The sequence below is a fragment of the Salvelinus alpinus genome, chromosome 20 (assembly GCF_045679555.1).
Source record: "Salvelinus alpinus chromosome 20, SLU_Salpinus.1, whole genome shotgun sequence".
Taxonomy (NCBI): Eukaryota; Metazoa; Chordata; class Actinopteri; order Salmoniformes; family Salmonidae; genus Salvelinus; species Salvelinus alpinus.
Genome location: NC_092105.1, coordinates 13215063 through 13235352, shown reverse-complemented (window position 1 = coordinate 13235352; position 20290 = coordinate 13215063). Strand labels below are relative to the sequence as shown.

Genomic DNA, 20290 nt, shown 5'->3' with positions numbered 1-20290 from the left:
ACAGGGGAATGGAGTGATAGAGTAGAGGAGGGATAAATGGAGAGGCAGATGAAAAGAACGAGAGGAGGGATGGAGGGACGGAGGGACGGAGGAACGGAGGAATGGAGGAACGGAGGAATGGAGGGATGGAGGGATGTAGGAATAGAGGAATGTTGGAATGCAGGGATGATGGAATGGAGGGTTGGATGAATGGAGGGATGGAGGAATGCACACTGAGCGAAAAGAGGGAGGAAAGAAGGGAATAGAGGGGCCGAATGGTTAGATGGAGGGTAGGTATGCATGCTGGGCTTTCCCTCTTGTCACGTGTCCAGATGGGCCTCTGCATAGCTGAAGCCTCATGACCATATTGATCAAACATAGCAGCCTCGTACTCTACTCAACCAGCTGATGCTCACTTGACTCCAATTTCTCCTTATTAAGGAAAAGTCTCTCTCTCTCTCGTTCTACTCTCTTGGATTCTAGCATTCAGCACTATGGCCTTCTCTCCTTCTCCCTCTCTTTCTGTCTCTCTTTTTCTCCCTCTCGCTGCATGTCTCTCCTTCTCCCTCTCTTTCTGTCTCTCTTTTTCTCCCTCTCGCTGCATGTCTCTCCTTCTCCCTCTCTTTCTGTCTCTCTTTTTCTCCCTCTCGCTGCATGTCTCTCCTTCTCCCTCTCTTTCTGTCTCTCTTTTTCTCCCTCTCGCTGCATGTCTCTCCTTCTCCCTCTCTTTCTGTCTCTCTTTTTCTCCCTCTCGCTGCATGTCTCTCCTTCTCCCTCTCTTTCTGTCTCTCTTTTTCTCCCTCTCGCTGCATGTCTCTCCTTCTCCCTCTCTTTCTGTCTCTCTTTTTCTCCCTCTCGCTGCATGTCTCTCCTTCTCCCTCTCTTTCTGTCTCTCTTTTTCTCCCTCTCGCTGCATGTCTCTCCTTCTCCCTCTCTTTCTGTCTCTCTTTTTCTCCCTCTCGCTGCATGTCTCTCCTTCTCCCTCTCTTTCTGTCTCTCTTTTTCTCCCTCTCGCTGCATGTCTCTCCTTCTCCCTCTCTTTCTGTCTCTCTTTTTCTCCCTCTCGCTGCATGTCTCTCCTTCTCCCTCTCTTTCTGTCTCTCTTTTTCTCCCTCTCGCTGCATGTCTCTCCTTCTCCCTCTCTTTCTGTCTCTCTCCTTCTCCCTCTCTTTCTGTCTCTCTTTTTCTCCCTCTCGCTGCATGTCTCTCCTTCTCCCTCTCTTTCTGTCTCTCTTTTTCTCCCTCTCGCTGCATGTCTCTCCTTCTCCCTCTCTTTCTGTCTCTCTTTTTCTCCCTCTCGCTGCATGTCTCTCCTTCTCCCTCTCTTTCTGTCTCTCTTTTTCTCCATCTCGCTGCATGTCTCTCTCTCTCCCTCTCTTTCTCAATTCAATTCAAGGGGCTTTATTGGCATGGAAAACATATGTTAACATTGCCAATGCAAGTGAAGTAGATAATATCCAAAAGTGAAATAAACAATAAAAATTAACAGTAAACATTAAACTCACAGAAGTTCCAAAAGAATAAAGACATTTCAAATCTCATATTATGTCTATACAGTGTTGTAACGATGTGCAAATGGTTAAAGTACAAAAGGGAAAATAAATAAACATAAATATGGGTTGTATTTACAGTGGTGTTTGTTTTTCACTGGTTGCCCTTTTCTTGTGGCAACAGGTTACAAATCTTGCTGTTGTGGTATTTCACCCAGTAGATATGGGAGTTTATCAAAATCAGGATTGTTTTGTTAATTTCTTTGTGGATCTGTGTAATCTGAGGGAAATATGTGTCTCTAATTATGGTCATACATTTGGCAGGAGGTTAGGAAGTGCAGCTCAGTTTCCACATTTTGTGGGCAGTGTGCACACAGCCTGTCTTCTCCTGAGAGCCAGGTCTGCCTACGGCGACTTTTCTCAATAGCAAGGCTATGCTCACTGAGTCTTTACATAGTCAAAGCTCTTCTCTCTCTCTCTCTCTCTCTCTCTCTCTCTCTCTCTCTCTCTCTCTCTCTCTCTCTCTCTCTCTCTCTCTCTCTCTCTCTCTCTCTCTCTCTCTCTCTCTCTCTCTCTCTCTCTCTCTCTCTCTCTCTCTCTCTCTCTCTCTCTCTCTCTCTCTCTCTCTCTCTCTCTCTCTCTCTCTCTCTCTCTCTCTCTCTCTCTCTCTCTCTCTCTCTCTCTCTCTCTCTCTCTCTCTCTCTCTCTCTCTCTCTCTCTCTCTCTCTCTCTCTCTCTCTCTCTCTCTGTGGTCCCGGAGTGTTTTGGCCGGAGTGTTGCCATGGTGATGGTGTTCCATGCATTTGAGTCCCATGACAAGACTGACGTAGGAGTAGCAGTGTTGAGTGAGAAAGAGAGAGGCGTTGAATGTGTCATCTAGTCAATGACATGGGCCAAACTTCTGTCTTTTATCTAATCAATGACATGGGCCAAACTTCTGTCTTTTATCTAATCAATGACATGGGCCAAACTTCTGTCTTTTATCTAGTCAATGACATGGGCCAAACTTCTCAGTATTTTATCTAGTCAACGACATGGGCCAAACTTCTCAGTATTTTATCTAGTCAATGACATGGGCCAAACTTCTCAGTATTTTATCTAGTCAATGACATGGGCCAAACTTCTGTCTTTTATCTAATCAATGACATGGGCCAAACTTCTCAGTATTTTATCTAGTCAATGACATGGGCCAAACTTCTGTCTTTTATCTAATAAATGACATGGGCCAAACTTCTCAGTATTTTATCTAGTCAATGACATGGGCCAAACTTCTCAGTATTTTATCTAGTCAATGACATGGGCCAAACTTCTCAGTATTTTATCTAGTCAACGACATGGGCCAAACTTCTCAGTATTTTATCTAGTCAATGACATGGGCCAAACTTCTGCCTTTTATCTAATCAATGACATGGGCCAAACTTCTCAGTATTTTATCTAGTCAATGACATGGGTCAAACTTCTCAGTATTTTATCTAGTCAATGACATGGGCCAAACTTCTCAGTATTTTATCTAGTCAATGACATGGGCCAAACTTCTCAGTATTTTATCTAGTCAATGACATGGGCCAAACTTCTCAGTATTTTATCTAGTCAATGACATGGGCCAAACTTCTCAGTATTTTATCTAGTCAATGACATGGGCCAAACTTCTCAGTATTTTATCTAGTCAATGACATGGGCCAAACTTCTCAGTATTTTATCTAGTCAATGACATGGGCCAAACTTCTTAGTATTTTATCTAGTCAATGACATGGGCCAAACTTCTCAGTATTTTATCTAGTCAATGACATGGGCCAAACTTCTCAGTATTTTATCTAGTCAATGACATGGGCCAAACTTCTCAGTATTTTATCTAGTCAATGACATGGGCCAAACTTCTCAGTATTTTATCTAGTCAATGACATGGGCCAAACTTCTCAGTATTTTATCTAGTCAACGACATGGGATAAACTTCTGTATTTTATCTAGTCAACGACACTTATCGCTTATGCACATGCTCATCTGTTCTGATGATATTGTAACTGTCCTTTCTAGCGCGGCCATCTAGAAACTACTGGGCAGAGCTGTGTGTGGTAGGGTGGCAGGGACGGGCGGGGTGATGGAGCACGGCCTGGGGATGTGTCGAGGAATGCACTTCCTGGATCCGCATGAATGAACTGAGAGGAACCCGGGACATTGCACACAGGGGGGGGGTCTCTTATAAAGAGAGAAATGGAGGATTGAGAGAGAGAGAGAGAGAGAGGAGAGAGGACAGCACTACAGAACTAGGGTTGTCAATCAATCTATCAATCCATGAATTACCCAAGCTACACAGCGTGGTCGGGGTCAATTTAGTGATACAACATTTTTTGAATTAAGGAAGAGAACATCACCCGTAGACGTGGAGGAACCAGTGTCGTGGTCGTTCAGGGGAGAATGGCGTCTTCAGAGTGCCCAGTGCTGATAAGAGCATGGTCAGTCTAGTGGCTGTGGCTTGGTACACACACACACGACTGCTCTGACACTTGCTAACCCACAACACAACCGATCAGGCGTGATCGTAACTTGACCAAGACATACGGTTTAGTGCAAACCCATGAAAACGTGTGTATTATATGATTGTGTGGCAACAGCCCTGAACCGGTTAGACTCAGTTTACATGTTAGGCTGATATGTTCCACTCTCCCTCTCTCGCTGATCTGCTTCTTTACATCCATTGATGATGCTTTGTATGTTTGTTTGTTTGTTTGTTTGTTTGTTTGTTTGTTTGTTTGTGAATGCGTGCGTGCGTGCGTGCGTGCGTGCGTGTGTGTGATTCTGCCAGTGTGACTGATCAGGAAGGGTCAAGTGTGTTTAAAGGGATCGGTTATTTCCAGTGAAACCCAGAACAGTACGGTTGAGAGGGACACAAGTCTTATTGACCAGAACAAGGTCAATGGAAGCACAGTCACACCATACAGACAGATGTTTTCCTGTTCACACAGACCTACACTAGTCCAGGTTCCAGTGACCAAAGCAAAAAAACATCAGATTTTTAGATACAGTAGGTTAGCAAATCTACAACACTTTAAGAATCCTGAAAGCTAGCAAGCATCCAAAACCAACATGATCCTACAGTAGGCAAAAAAAGGTTTATATAGAACACAGTATAAATGTAACAGTATGTACCTGGGCTCGAACCAGGGACCCTCTGCACACATCAACAACTGACACCCTTGAAGCATCGTTACCCATCGCTCCACAAAAGTCACGGCTCTTGCAGAGCAAGGGGAACAACTACTTCAAGGTCTCAGCGCGATTGAAACGCTATTAGCGCGCACCCCGCTAACTAGCTAGCCATTTCATACCGGTTACATAAACATAGTGAAGAATGACAAAGAAGGGGTGGGAAATGATGTGTGAGTGGGTGAGGGTGAGTTGGGAGGACAGTGTGTGTGTGTAGGATGTGTGTGTGTGTAGGATGTGTGTGTGTGTAGGATGTGTTAGTTGCGAGGACAGTGGGTGTGTGTAGGATGTGTGTGTGTGTAGGATGTGTTAGTTGCGAGGACAGTGGGTGTGTGTAGGATGTGTTAGTTGGGAGGACAGTGGGTGTGTGTAGGATGTGTGTATGTAGGATGTGTGTGTATAGGATGTGTTAGTTGGGACGACAGTGGGTGTGTGTAGGATGTGTGTGTGTGTGTAGGAGTTGTGTGTGTGTAGGATGTGTGTGTGTGTAGGATGTGTTAGTTGGAACGACAGTGGGTGTGTGTAGGATGTGTGTGTGTGTGTAGGAGTTGTGTGTGTGTGTAGGATGTGTGTGTGTAGGATGTGTTAGCTGGGACGACAGTGGGTGTGTGTAGGATGTGTGTGTGTGTGTGTGTGTAGGAGTTGTGTGTGTGTAGGATGTGTGTGTGTGTAGGATGTGTTAGTTGGGACGACAGTGGGTGTGTGTAGGATGTGTGTGTGTGTGTAGGATGTGTGTGTGTGTAGGATGTGTGTGTGTAGGATGTGTTAGTTGGGTCCACAGTGGGTGTGTGTAGGATGTGTGTGTGTGTAGGATGTGTTAGTTGGGTCCACAGTGGGTGGGTGTAGGATGAATCTTTATTTCTATGGTTTCCTCTTTTCATCCAGAGTTGAGAGCTCTTTTCATCCATAGTTGAGAGCTCTTTTCATCCATAGTTGAGAGCTCTTTTCATCCAGAGTTGAGAGCTCTTTTCATCCAGAGTTGAGAGCTCTTTTCATCCATAGTTGAGAGCTCTTTTCATCCATAGTTGAGAGCTCTTTTCATCCATAGTTGAGAGCTCTTTTCATCCATAGTTGAGAAACACAAGTCGCTTTTCCACTAAATGAACTTCAAACCTTCAAACCAGAGATCCATAAACAACCCTTAGTCTACAGCACCACACTCTCTGGTCCTCTTTCAGCACCAACTACCATGTCATTCTTTCAGAGCATCGGCCAATCAGATACTAGTTCTCAGCTTCAACGTGTCCAGATCTGGAGAGTCTGATCTGAGGAACCGTCCAACCAGAGAGAGGAAAGCCAGCGGCTCCGATTAGCCATTTCCTGGTCTATGGAGACATGGAGTTCATGGAACATCAAAGGTCCCTGCCATCCCTTTTCCCACAACCTTCCCAATCCCAGAGTATTCCCATTGTTTTAGATACAGTTCCCAGCTCCCCCGTCTCTCTCTCCCTCTTACACTGCCCCATAGAGACGTAACAGCACACACTTCCCTACTGTTGTTATTTTAGTTTTTTGCTAACAGGGGAGAGCCCGAACACAGTCCAGAAATTATGCAATCGAGATTTCCACATTTAGGAACTTTGGAGGGGTCAGCACAGCCGGAGTGCAATGGCTGAGCCTCGCCCTGGGTGAACCGCCTTCTTGATCACGGTATCTCCCTTGCCAGGTAAGTATGATCCTACTGCTGTAGTGATTGTTATCCATAGAGGGTGTGTTGGTGTAAAACCTGTTGAAAAAAATGAACGACGTAAAGCCACACCTTCAGGCACCTTTCAGAAGGTGAACTCTCTATCAGAGACAGACACACATTCTACCTTCCTTAAACTTTCAGCAGACTTCATTCTAACCTGAATAGCTGACTGACTGGCCATACATACATTTCCAGACAATTTCCTTTAAAAAATAAAATTGATGAGAGTTCCCATAGTAGCAATATCAGCCGGGAAAAGTGTTCAGTCTCTTGTGAGTGTGGTCAATGGTGGGTGAAGATAGTTCCACTATAACACCAACTGATTACCGAGTCCCATCCGAATAACTTACTATGTACCTGGGGGAGTCCTAGCTACCTGATAAAAAACACTTCTTCAAACACGGATCTCAGGCCTCGCTCATTCATCCTGCTTTCCATGACATGCTTCCGCTTTCACGTCTCTGCCCGGCTCTCTGTCTCACTGGAATTCAACGCACTCTCAGAGAGGGACCAGGTAAGGAAAGCTATGGCCATATATGGGCACAGGGACACACAGTGCCAGGTGGGTGTGTGGAGAACCGTTGAAACCTATCGTACCTGAGTACACAAACACACCTTTAAGAAGGCCCCTCCCATCCAACACACACACAAGTGTGGTACATCAAACCAAATGCAGCGAGCAGCCCTTGTGACTTCTAAGTTATCCAGTTAAACTCTGCCTGAACTCAACAATAGAGTGACTATTGTTGTCTAAACAAAAGCAAGTCAGGTCATGCCAAAAAGAACAATAGAGTGAAAAAGAGAGTTCTACATGGAACCCAAAAGGGTTCTACCGGAACCCAAAAGGGGTCAAACTGGAATCAAAAAGGGTTCTTCCCAGAACCTAAAAGGGTTCTCCTATGGGGACACCAGAAGAAGCCCTTTGGAATGCTTTTTTAAAAGACTGTAGTGAGAAGAGCCTCACATAGTGACGTCATCAAAGATAGCGCCAACACACTCACTGCACGGTGAACTGATGACCAATAATCAAATGAATAAATCCTACCTGTACCAGCAAAACACTTTGTCATGGCAAAATGTCCATCTGTGAGACGTTGCCAAGTAGGACAGGTAAGAGTATGTAGGTATAGAGATCAGACAGAGAGCAGATTCCCCCTGAGAATCTAATCTCAACCATCAAGATACCGGTTATGCATCATACCGACAATATCAGGACTATCACACAGACCGGACACGCAGGCACGATAAGCACACACACACACACACACACACACACACACACACACACACACACACACACACACACACACACACACACACACACACACACACACACACACACACACACACACACACACACACACATACACACACACACACACACACACTGGACATGCATGATAAGCACACACACCTACACACACATACACACACACACATACACACCTGACACGCAGGCACGATAAGCACACACACACACACACACACACACACACACACACACACACACACACACACACACACACACACACACACACACACACACACACACACACACACACACACACACACACACACACACAAAACTTTCAGAACAGCTAGTAACTGGGGGAGGGCAAGGCGACAGTAGAAGTTGACTCTAAACACAGGCAACAGCAGAAGGTGACTCTGAACACAGGCGACCGCAGAAGGTGACTCTAAACACAGGCGACCGCAGAAGGTGGCTCTAAACACAGGCGACCGCAGAAGGTGACTCTAAACACAGGCGACTGAACCCTACTGTCCATTCAGAAACCCTGCTCTTCTCTCAACCAATAAGATTGTCCGCTCAGACTACCCATTCATAAAGAAACATACTGAGTTACAGTATATACATTCACTTCCCCTTCTACACCCCGCCCCCCCCCCCTCCCATCGCCTCGTGCTCGGAGTTCATTCATGCCTTCTGCCACTGGGCAAAAGGAGTGGACTGTACCATTTACCCCAATTTATAGGGGAGTCAACATGACAGAGGATGGGGAGGGAGGGGGAAACTATACAACATTCCTATTCTCTACTACATACAGTAACAACCCAACAGAACAAGTCAATGACTGCATAGAACCAATAAAACAGACATTAGCAACACAATGACTGATATCCCAATGCATTTTTTTTTTTTTACTTTTGCCCTATACTGTGCCCTTCACAGCTTATTTAAATAAGTCACATTTGGAGACAGCATAAGAGCTCTGTCATACTTCTGTATCCATTTAATTCTATCAATGTACAAGCTATACATGCTATTACAGTCTATGACTATGTAACAGCTATGTAGCTGTTATATAACAGTGAATCAGCTATGTAACAGTGAATCAGCTATGTAACAGTTATGCAACAGCTATGTAACAGTGAATCAGCATTGTAACAGCTATGTAACAGCTATGTAACAGCTATATAACAGTGAATCAGCTATGTAACAGCTATGTAACAGTTATGTAACAGTGAATCATCTATGTAACAGCTATGTAACAGCTATGTAACAGCTATGTAACAGCTATGTAACAACTATGTAACAGCTATGTAACAGCTATGTAACAGTGAATCAGCTATGTAACAGCTATGTAACAGCTATGTAATAGCTATGTAACAGTGAATTAGCTATGTAACAGCTATGTAACAGCTATGTAACAGCTATGTAACAGTGAATCAGCTATGTAACAGCTATGTAACAGCTATGTAATAGCTATGTAACAGTGAATTAGCTATGTAACAGTGAATCCGCATTGTAACAGCTATGTAACAGCTATGTAACAGCTATGTAACAGCTATATAACAGTGAATCAGCTATGTAACATTGAATCAGCTATGTAACAGCTATGTAACAGCTATGTAACAGCTATATAACAGTGAATCAGCTATGTAACAGCTATGTAACAGCTATGTAACAGCTATGTAACAGCTATATAACAGTGAATCAGCTATGTAACAGCTATGTAACAGCTATGTAACAGTGAATCAGCTATGTAACAGCTTTGTAACAGCTATGTAACAGCTATATAACAGTGAATTAGCTATGTAACAGTGAATCAGCATTGTAACAGCTATGTAACAGCTATGTAACAGCTATGTAACAGTGAATCAGATGCGTTGTAATCCGACTAATCTAATAACACTCCGAGGTAACATTCACACTAGTAATCTCTATTCAATCCAGCACAGCTCCAATACATTACAGTAAATCACTACTATATCTCACTGTGCTTTCAGCTGGACTACCTCACACAAATATAAACACATATCATCATATTATTACAGGGCTGACAGAGAAAGGATTTCTGTCACAAAGATGTTTTTCTAAGTGCACTGTCTATTTCTATTCAATAAGAAATGTGTCATTCTGAGTCTGAGAGCTTCTCTAGTTTTCCTCTAGTCTGGTCTGACTGTGGAGGATCAGTGAGCGTTTTCTCAGCCTTAACGTGGACCATATGATATCCATCAGAAGCAGCAGTGCTAACTGGGACTTTTTTCCCCCCACTTACCTACTCAGAGCATTTCCTCCTGATGGCTGTGAGCTTCTCGCCGAACCCTCTCCATTTCTCTTTCTCTCTGTCTCTCTCTCTGTGTTGGTCTGTCTCTCTGTCGGTTCCCCTCTTCTTCCACTTTCTCTCTGCCCCCTCCCCTCTCTCTCTGTCAGATAATCTGGTGTTCCCCTCCAGTTTGCCTCTCTCAGGGAGAGAAGAGAGAGAATTGTCTCTCTAGCTTCCAAACTTAACTAAACCAAATTCAAAAGAATCTGTCCTTACACGTCTCTCTCTCTCTCCTTTCTCTCTCTCTCACTCTGCCTCTCTCTCCCCCCCTCTCCTCTCTCTGTCTCTCCCCCTCTCCTCTCTCTCCTATCCTATCCTCTCCTCTATCTCTCTCTGTCTCTCCTCTCTCTCCTCTCCTCTCCTCTCCCTTTCTCTTTCTCTTTCAGTCTTTTTTTCTCCTTCGGTTGCATTCTTTAGAGTGTAATCAGTAACAGGCTTAAAGTGACAGCGCTGTGCTGAAGCCGACACACACACACACACACACACACACACACACACACACACACACACACACACACACACACACACACACACACACACACACACACACACACACACACACACACACACACACACACACACTCTCACAAACATACACACACTCTCTCTCTCTTTAAGTCCCTCTGGGCTAAAGGTGCTTTCCCACCACACTGCCGACCCCGCTCCCGACCCCGCTCTCACAACCCAGCCCTGCCGAGAAAAAACTACTATCACATGTTACAGCACTAAGACTCTCTCTCTCTTTCCCCCTGTATTCCTCTTTCTTTATCTGTCTCTCTCTTTCCCCCTGTATTCCTCTTTCTTTATCTCTCTCTCTCTCTTCCCCCCTGTATTCCTCTTTCTTTATCTCTCTCTCTCTCTTTCCCCCTGTATTCCTCTTTCTTTATCTCCCTCTCTCTCTTTCCCCCTGTATTCCTCTTTCTTTATCTCTCTCTCACTTTCCCCCTCTATATCTCTCTCTTTCCCCCTCTATTTCTCTTTCTTTATCTCTCTCTCACTTTCCCCCTCTATATCTCTCTCTTTCCCCCTCTATTCCTATTTCTTTATCTCTCTCTTTCCCCCTGTATTCCTCTTTCTTTATCTCTCTCTCTCTCTCTCTCTTTCCCCCTCTATTCCTCTTTCTTTATCTCTCTCTCACTTTCCCCCTGTATTCCTCTTTCTTTATCTCTCTCTCTCTCTTTCCCCCTGTATTCCTCTTTCTTTATCTCTCTCTCACTTTCCCCCTCTATATCTCTCTCTTTCCCCCTCTATTCCTATTTCGTTATCTCTCTCTTTCCCCCTCTATTCCTCTTTCTTTATCTCTCTCTTTCCCCCTCTATCCCTATTTCTTTATCTCTCTCTCTTCCCCCTCTATTCCTTTTAATTTATCTGTCTGTCTGTCTGTCTGTCTGTCTGTCTGTCTGTCTGTCTGTCTGTCTGTCTGTCTGTCTGTCTGTCTGTCTGTGTCTCTCTACCTCCCTCCCTCTCTTTCCCTCAGCCCCTCTGATGCAGACAGACAGACAGACAGACAGACAGACAGACAGACAGACAGACAGACAGACACACTCTCTCTTACACACTCTGAGCTGAGACTGAGCTCTTATAGTCCCTTGGTGAAAGGGGCTGAGCCTATCGCAGTGGAGGGCAGTGTTCTGTTACACTCCTCTCAATTGAGAGGTTAGAGAGAGGACACCCATTCAGAAAAAAAGAGAGGGAGAGGAGAGGTCTCGTTATCAGCTAAGAGACGTCCACATGGTTCTGACAATTAATTGAAATGAACAGTGAGAGAGTCCCGTAGATCACAGACAAGACCCCTGCACTTCTCTCCTATCTACAGTGACGGCTCCCCCTTCACTGTCTCTAGTCTACACCACAGAGAAAGTACCTGGACTTGCAGTCAATCACCTCTGAGACACCTGAGAAATGGGAAAATAAGCTGAGATGTCAGACACTAAAGCACAAATGACACGTACAAGACAGAAGCTTGGATGTCCAGTAGAGAGAGAACATGAAAACGAAAGACAGAACATCTTCATCTGCCAGTCCTCACCTCCATATAACCTTCTCACAACCATACCTTTCCTCACTCTGTTACCAAGAGTAGAGATATAGGAAGGAGCTCGGAAACTGCCACTCCAATAGAAATGCCTGCTCATGATACTAAGCACTGGCGTTTTTGGCTAACTCAGCCAATCAGCACAAGTACAGAGACACCAGACCGTGTTCAGTGGCAGAACTGTGCAAAAAGTAAAGTGGTCTTGATTTGAAAAGCCAGAAGAGCTGTGTGTGTAAGGCTGTGGTCAGGTTGTAGGGGCTCTTCAGGTTACTACAGATGTATACACACTAGTAATACAAATCTACTCTTTCAAAAGACATGGACTGAAGTAGGACATCTCAATTACTGAAGTAGCCAATGAATTAGCTCATTTAAAATCAGGTCAAATATATATGAGTATAATATACATTTAAAGTTCTGGAATTTTCTATACAGTTATTGTTATTGAGAGAGAATGGTAACTGGGTAGGGCTCAAGAAAATCCAGTTACTACACAATGCATAGCGGTTGGGTGGGGCTGTAGGAAACACATTACTACAGAATGTACGGAGGGTGGGTGAGGGTGTGTGTGTGAATCACAGCTTGCCATGTGTCAGCAGCAGAGTGAAACTATACGCTCTCTGTCTGTCTCTCATTGTGTTCAGTGGGTGACTCTCAGCTACAGTATGTTAGCTAGCTAGCGTTAGTGTGGTTTAGCTAGCATGACTCAGAGCCATGACTGGCTAAAAGACCGTAGAAGTGAGGGACAAACAGCTGGAATTACCTTTATTTAGCTAGAATGGTGTAATAGTGGAGCAAGAACTGAAATGTCAGAGTTTCCTCTATTCCTCTGGTATTGATTAGGATGAGTGATATTTATGTAGAAGAGGGGTTTGAAGAGGCTGTGTTTAATTATTTTATAGTCTTGATGTTAGACTTAATGTGTTTTCTTAAACTGTACTCATTCTGAACAGCTAAATACATGTTTTAAATTATTTCAACAAAATCTGTATAAAATGTATATAGTTTATTTGTATAATGAATTATACAAATAAAGTTAAAGGTTAACAGAAACCTCAGTAAACCTCATACCAGCTGACTTTTGTTTCCCCATTGGTGAATTTAAAAACAATGATTTTACATTTATATTTGAGTAAATTAGTATGTTATAATTATGTAATTCCTTGTTCTGGAATTACAAATATCTGATATTCATTTACAGTATACTGTAAAAATGTTATTAATAGCCTGGGCGTTTATATGCTTATTTCGCTGAACACAACAGGCGCTTTTTAGAGAGGCTTCTATTTGAGCCAGGCTTCTATTTGAGCCAGGCTTCTATTTCCTTAATGCACACAGCGTTTGCTCATTTTTATAATAACTAAATGGCCCATTATTTAGAAAGTATTTTTTCTTCTCCGTGATGTTACATACAAATCTGCTTTGCTTCAACCTTGGTTTATAAAGACTCATTGTGTTCAGTGGGTGACTCTCAGCTACAGTATGTTAGCTAGCTAGCGTTAGTGTGGTTTAGCTAGCATGACTCAGAGCCATGACTGGCTAAAAGACCGTAGAAGTGAGGGACACATTTGGATAGACATATGGATTTTGAACTACAGAAAAAAAGTGTGTGTTGTGTAAAGTATAAATATCTAAATGATATGTATGATACATGATAACCATACATAATGATCAAAGAGGTCAAAGAGGTGGGCATGGATCCTGTCAAAGAGGTGGGCATGTATCTGTCAAAGAGGTGGGCATGGATCCTGTCAAAGAGGTGGGCATGGATCCTGTCAAAGAGGTGGGCATGGATCCTGTCAAAGAGGTGGGCATGGGCCCTGTCAGAGGTGGGCATGGATCCTGTCAGAGAGGTGGGCATGGATCCTGTCAAAGAGGTGGGCATGGATCCTGTCAAAGAGGTGTGCATGGATCCTGTCAAAGAGGTGTGCATGGATCCTGTCAGAGGTGGGCATGGATCCTGTCAAAGAGGTGGGCATGGATCCTGTCAGAGAGGTGGGCATGGATCCTGTCAAAGAGGTGGGCATGGATCCTGTCAAAGAGGTGGGCATGGATCCTGTCAAAGAGGTGGGCATGGGCCCTGTCAAAGAGGTGGGCATGGGCCCTGTCAAAGAGGTGGGCATGGATCCTGTCAAAGAGGTGGGCATGGATCCTGTCAAAGAGGTGGGCATGGGTCCTGTCAAAGAGGTGGGCATGGATCCTGTCAAAGAGGTGGGCATGGATCCTGTCAAAGAGGTGGGCATGTATCCTGTCAAAGAGGTGGGCATGTATCTGTCAAAGAGGTGGGCATGGGCCCTGTCAAAGAGGTGGGCATGGATCCTGTCAAAGAGGTGGGCATGGGCCCTGTCAAAGAGGTGGGCATGGATCCTGTCAGAGAGGTGGGCATGGATCCTGTCAGAGAGGTGGGCATGGATCCTGTCAGAGAGATGGGCATGGATCCTGTCAGAGAGATGGGCATGGGCCCTGTCAGAGATGGGCATGGATCCTGTCAGAGACTGGTTAGTCTGCAGGATGTGAACTATGCTTCACCGTTACATTTACAGTAATTGACGTTGTAATGCATGTAAATTCACTAAACATGTTCCAGTATTGTTCCAGTATGATCTATTGACAGTAAACTCTGTTCTACCGTCAGAATGGACAGCGCATGGTGTTGTCCGTGGCCCGGGTGCTGACCGATCAGCAGGAGTGGGCCGTGGTGGAAATGGTGAGAGACAGGAATGACAGACGAAGCACATTTATCTGGTGCCTTTTGGAGAGAAACAACGACCAGGTGAAACAACTGCTGGTCGAGTATGTTCCGGTACAGCACTATATACTGTATTACTGTTACTATTAATGCACATGATACTTCACAATATCATACTGGAACTATAGTGTAAAAATAACTAACCACAATACATTTTTAACGTGTGTTGGTGTTTGATGCTGCTGTGAACATCACAAGTATATTTTTGTTGATGAAGCGGCCTTCAACCTGGCCAAAACATTCCTACCCACCAGGCTACCCCCCGCCCACAATGCTGGCCCATGTTGACTCCAGTGCTTCCCACAGTTGCTTCAAGTTGGCTGGATGTCAGAATTCAATAAATCAGATTAAAAATAAATAAAAATAAAGACGTGTTAAAGTGTCATAATTCAGTATTCTGTGCACCCTTTGACTTCCAGGAAGACTTTAACCAACTACACCCCGACATTTCTCAAAGTTTTTCCCATTGTGGTGTTTTGTGATCCATTAGAGCAGAACACGTCAACCCTGTTACGGTCAGCCCTGTTACGGTCAGCCCTGTTACGGTCAACCCTGTTACGGTCAGCCCTGTTACGGTCAGCCCTGTTACGGTCAACCCTGTTACGGTCAGCCCTGTTACGGTCAGCCCTGTTACGGTCAGCCCTGTTACGGTCAGCCATGTTACGGTCAGCCCTGTTACGGTCAGCCCTGTTACGGTCAGCCCTGTTACGGTCAGCCCTGTTACGGTCAGCCCTGTTGGGGTCAGCCCTGTTACGGTCAGCCCTGTTACGGTCAACCCTGTTACGGTCAGCCCTGTTACGGTCAGCCCTGTTACGGTCAACCCTGTTACGGTCAACCATGTTACGGTCAACCATGTTACGGTCAGCCCTGTTACGGTCAGCCCTGTTACGGTCAGCCCTGTTACGGTCAACCCTGTTACGGTCAGCCCTGTTACGGTCAGCCCTGTTACGGTCAGCCATGTTACGGTCAACCATGTTACGGTCAGCCCTGTTGGGGTCAGCCCTGTTACGGTTAACCCTGTTACGGTCAACCCTGTTACGGTCAACCCTGTTACGGTCAGCCATGTTACGGTCAGCCCTGATACGGTCAGCCATGTTACGGTCAGCCCTGTTACGGTCAGCCCTGTTACGGTCAACCCTGTTACGGTCAGCCCTGTTACGGTCAGCCATGTTACGGTCAGCCCTGTTACGGTCAGCCCTGTTACGGTCAACCCTGGTACGGTCAACCATGTTACGGTCAACCCTGTTACGATCAGCCATGTTACGGTCAACCCTGTTACGGTCAACCCTGTTACGGTCAGCCATGTTACGGTCAGCCCTGTTACGGTCAGCCCTGTTACGGTCAGCCCTGTTACGGTCAGCCCTGTTACGGTCAGCCATGTTACGGTTAACCCTGTTACGGTCAGCCCTGTTACGGTCAGCCCTGTTGGGGTCAGCCCTGTTACGGTCCACCCTGTTACGGTCAGCCCTGTTACGGTCAGCCCTGTTACGGTCAACCCTGTTACGGTCAGCCCTGTTACGGTCAGCCCTGTTACGGTCAGCCCTGTTACGGTCAACCCTGTTAACCATGGACAGACAGGCTAGATTTTTTTCAAACAAAGTTTGCATTTAACTGCTGTCATATGAGGATTTATAGCTTTATTTGGCACTTAATAAGCACTTAATATAGTAATTTATTTATTTAACCTCTTGCAATCGGAAAACATGTTTTTTTATGAAGTTGAACGTGTACTCTTTATGACAGAATGGTAAAATTAGGTGAAATCAAATGTTTTTTTCCTCACCAAGTTACACATCTCAAAAGGCACCGAATTGGTGGAACGACTCAATAATGGTAAAAATAATCAATGCAACTGTAATATGTTAACTTAAATTGTTTGTGATCTACGGTGTCAATATATTGCATCAGGTCATTGACAGTCATAGCAACATGATGCCAAAACACACAATCAATAACCTAGTGGCGTCACACTGCAGAGCACAGAGGATACCTTTAGCCTGTGATGACAATGATCCCATGGAAATGTGCCACGCACTCGCCCTCGCACACGCACACGCACACGCACACGCACACACACACACACACACACACACACACACACACACACACACATACGCACACACACACTTCCTCTCTAAATAAGACTCTTTCACAGCCATGTTGGAATGTCTCAGTCAGCTGAGGACAGGCTGATGTAACAGAGCCTCAGCCGAGAGAGAGCGTGCCAGACCAGACCCCTGTCCCTGGTTGTGTGTCTGTCTGTATGTTTCTGTATGTGTGTCTGTCTGTATGGCAGACTTGCTGATTATTATATTAGGCTGGCGGTGTCATCTAGCCTAGAGACATAGGGAGCAGAAGGACAGAGGGAGTAGAAGGACAGAGGGAGTAGAAGGACAGCGGGAGCAGAAGGACAGAGGGAGCAGAAGGACAGAGGGAACAGAAGGACAGAGGGAACAGAAGGACAGCTGGAGCAGAAGGACAGCGGGAGAAGAAGGACAGAGGGAGCAGAAGGACAGAGGGAGCAGAAGGAACAGAAGGACAGAGAGAGCAGAAGGACAGAGGGAGCAGAAGGACAGAGGGAACAGAAGGACAGAGGGAACAGAAGGACAGAGGGAGCAGAAGGACAGAGGGAACAGAAGGACAGAGGGAGCAGAAGGACAGAGGGAGCAGAAGGACATATGGAGCAGAAGGACAGAGGGAGGAGAAGGACAGAGGGAACAGAAGGACAGAGGGAGCAGAAGGACAGAGGGAGCAGAAGGACAGAGGGAACAGAAGGACAGAGGGAGCAGAAGAACAGAGGGAGCAGAAGGACAGAGGGAGCAGAAGAACAGAGGGAGCAGAAGAACAGAGGGAGCAGAAGAACAGAGGGAGCAGAAGAACAGAGGGAGCAGAAGGACAGCGGGAACAGAGGGACAGAGGGAGCAGAAGGACAGAGGTAACAGAAGGACAGAGGGAGCAGAAGGACAGAGAGAACAGGACAGAGGGAGCAGAAGGACAGAGGGAGCAGAAGGACAGAGGGAACAGAAAGACAGAGGGAACAGAAGGACAGAGGTAACAGAATTACAGAGGGAGCAGAAGGACAGAGGGAACAGAAGGACAGAGGGAGCAGAAGGACAGAGGGAACAGAAGGACAGAGGGAGCAGAAGGACATAGGGAGCAGAAGGACAGAGGGAGCAGAAGGACAGAGGGAACAGAAGGACATAGGGAACAGAAGGACAGAGGGAGCAGAAGGACAGAGGGAGCAGAAGGACAGAGTGAACAGAAGGACAGAGGGAGCAGAAGAACAGAGGGAGCAGAAGGACAGAGGGAGCAGAAGACAAGAGGGAGCAGAAGAACAAATGGAGCAGAAGAAGAGAGGGAGCAGAAGAACAGAGGGAGCAGAAGGACAGCGGGAACAGAGGGAACAGAGGGACAGAGGGAGCAGAAGGACAGAGGTAACAGAAGGACAGAGGGAGCAGAAGGACAGAGGGAACAGAAAGACAGAGGGAAAAGAAGGACAGAGGTAACAGAATTACAGAGGGAGCAGAAGGACAGAGGGAGCAGAAGGACAGAGGGAACAGAAGGACAGAGGGAGCAGAAGGACAGAGAGAACAGGACAGAGGGAGCAGAAGGACAGAGGGGGCAGAAGGACAGAGGGAGCAGAAGGACATATGGAACAGAAGGACAGAGGGAGCAGAAGGACAGAGGGAGCAGAAGGACAGAGGGAGCAGAAGGACAGAGGGAACAGAAGATCAGAGGGAACAGAAGGACAGAGGGAGCAGAAGGACAGAGGGAACAGAAGGACAGGGGGAACAGAAGGACAGACGGAGCAGAAGGACAGAGGTAACATAAGGACAGAGGGAGCAGAAGGACAGAGAGAACAGGACAGAGGGAGCAGAAGGACAGAGGGAGCAGAAGAACAGAGGGAGCAGAAGAACAAAGGGAGCAGAAGGACAGAGGGAGAAGAAGAACAGAGGGAACAGAAGAACAAAGGGAGCAGAAGAACAGAGGGAGCAGGAGAACAGAGGGAGCAGAAGGACAGCAGGAACAGAGGGAACATAGGGACAGAGGGAGCAGAAGGACAGAGGGAGCAGAAGGACAGCGGGAACAGAGGGAACAGAGGGATAGAGGGAGCAGAAGGACAGAGGGAGCAGAAGAACAGAGGGTGCAAAAGAACAGAGGGAGAAGAAAGACAGAGGGAACAGAAGGACAGAGGGAGCAGAAGGACAGAGGGAACAGAAGGACATAGGGAACAGAAGGACATAGGGAACAGAAGGACAGAGGGAGCACAAGGACAGAGGGAGCAGAAGGACAGAGGTAACAGAAGGACAGAGGGAGCAGAAGGACAGAGGGAGCAGAAGGACAGAGGTAGCAGAAGGACAGATGGAGCAGAAGGACAGAGAGAACAGGACAGAGGGAGCAGAAGGACAGAGGGAGCAGAAGGACAGAGGGAGAAGAAAGACAGAGGGAGCAGAAGGACATAGGGAACAGAAGGACAGAGGGAGCAGAAGAACTGAGGGAGTAGAAGGACAGAGGGAGCAGAAGAACAGAGGGAGCAGAAGAACAGAGGGAGCAGAAGGACAGCGGGAACAGAGGGAACAGAGGGATAGAGGGAGCAGAAGGACAGAGGGAGCAGAAGAACAGAGGGTGCAAAAGAACAGAGGGAGAAGAAAGACAGAGGGAACAGAAGGACAGAGGGAGCAGAAGGACAGAGGGAACAGAAGGACAGAGGGAACAGAAGGACAGAGGGAACAGAAGGACAGAGGGAGCAGAAGGACAGAGGGAGCAGAAGGACAGAGGTAACAGAAGGACAGAGGGAGCAGAAGGACAGAGGGAGCAGAAGGACAGAGGTAGCAGAAGGACAGAGGGAGCAGAAGGACAGAGAGAACAGGACAGAGGGAGCAGAAGGACAGAGGGAGCAGAAGGACAGAGGGAGAAGAAAGACAGAGGGAGCAGAAGGACATAGGGAACAGAAGGACAGAGGGAACAGAAGGACAGAGGGAACAGAAGGACAGAGGGAGCAGAAGGAAAGAGGGAGCAGAAGAACAGATGGAGCAGAAGGACAGAGGGAACAGAAGGACAGAGGGAACAGAAGGACAGAGGGAACAGAAGGACAGAGGGAGCAGAAGGACAGAGGGAGCAGAAGGACAGAGGGAGCAGAAGGACAGAGAGAACAGGACAGAGGGAGCAGAAGGACAGAGGGAGCAGAAGCACAGAGGGAGCAGAAGTACATAGGGAACAAAAGGACAGAGGGAACAGAAGGACAGAGGGAGCAGAAGAACAGAGGGAGCAGAAGGACAGAGGGAGCAGAAGAACAGAGGGAGCAGATGAACAAAGGGAGCAGAAAAACAGAGGGAGCAGAAGGATAGAGGGAGCAGAAGGACAGAGGGAGCAGAAGGACAGCGGGAACAGAGGGAACAGAGGGACAGCGGGAGCAGAAAGACAGAGGGAGCAGAAGAACAGAGGGAGCAGAAGGACAGGGGGAGCAGAAGGACAGAGGGAACAGAAGGACAGAGGGAACAGAAGGACAGAGGTAAAAGAAGGACAGAGGGAGCAGAAGGACAGAGGGAGCAGAAGGACATAGGGAACAGAAGG

At 46.5% G+C, this 20290-nt stretch overlaps 1 protein-coding gene and 1 pseudogene across 1 annotated transcript; one reads left to right on the top strand and one right to left on the bottom strand.

The window, feature by feature from the left end:
* Positions 1 to 6197: 6197 nt before the first annotated feature.
* LOC139547407 (U1 spliceosomal RNA) lies at positions 6198 to 6347 on the bottom strand (annotated as a pseudogene).
* Positions 6348 to 14303: 7956 nt separating this feature from the next.
* LOC139547289 (uncharacterized PPE family protein PPE24-like) lies at positions 14304 to 16299 on the top strand. The gene is made up of 3 exons (XM_071356343.1): positions 14304 to 14465; positions 14603 to 14760; positions 15207 to 16299. Exons 1-3 carry the CDS (start codon positions 14304 to 14306, stop codon positions 16297 to 16299), a joined length of 1413 nt encoding a protein of 470 aa, XP_071212444.1.
* Positions 16300 to 20290: the final 3991 nt, after the last annotated feature.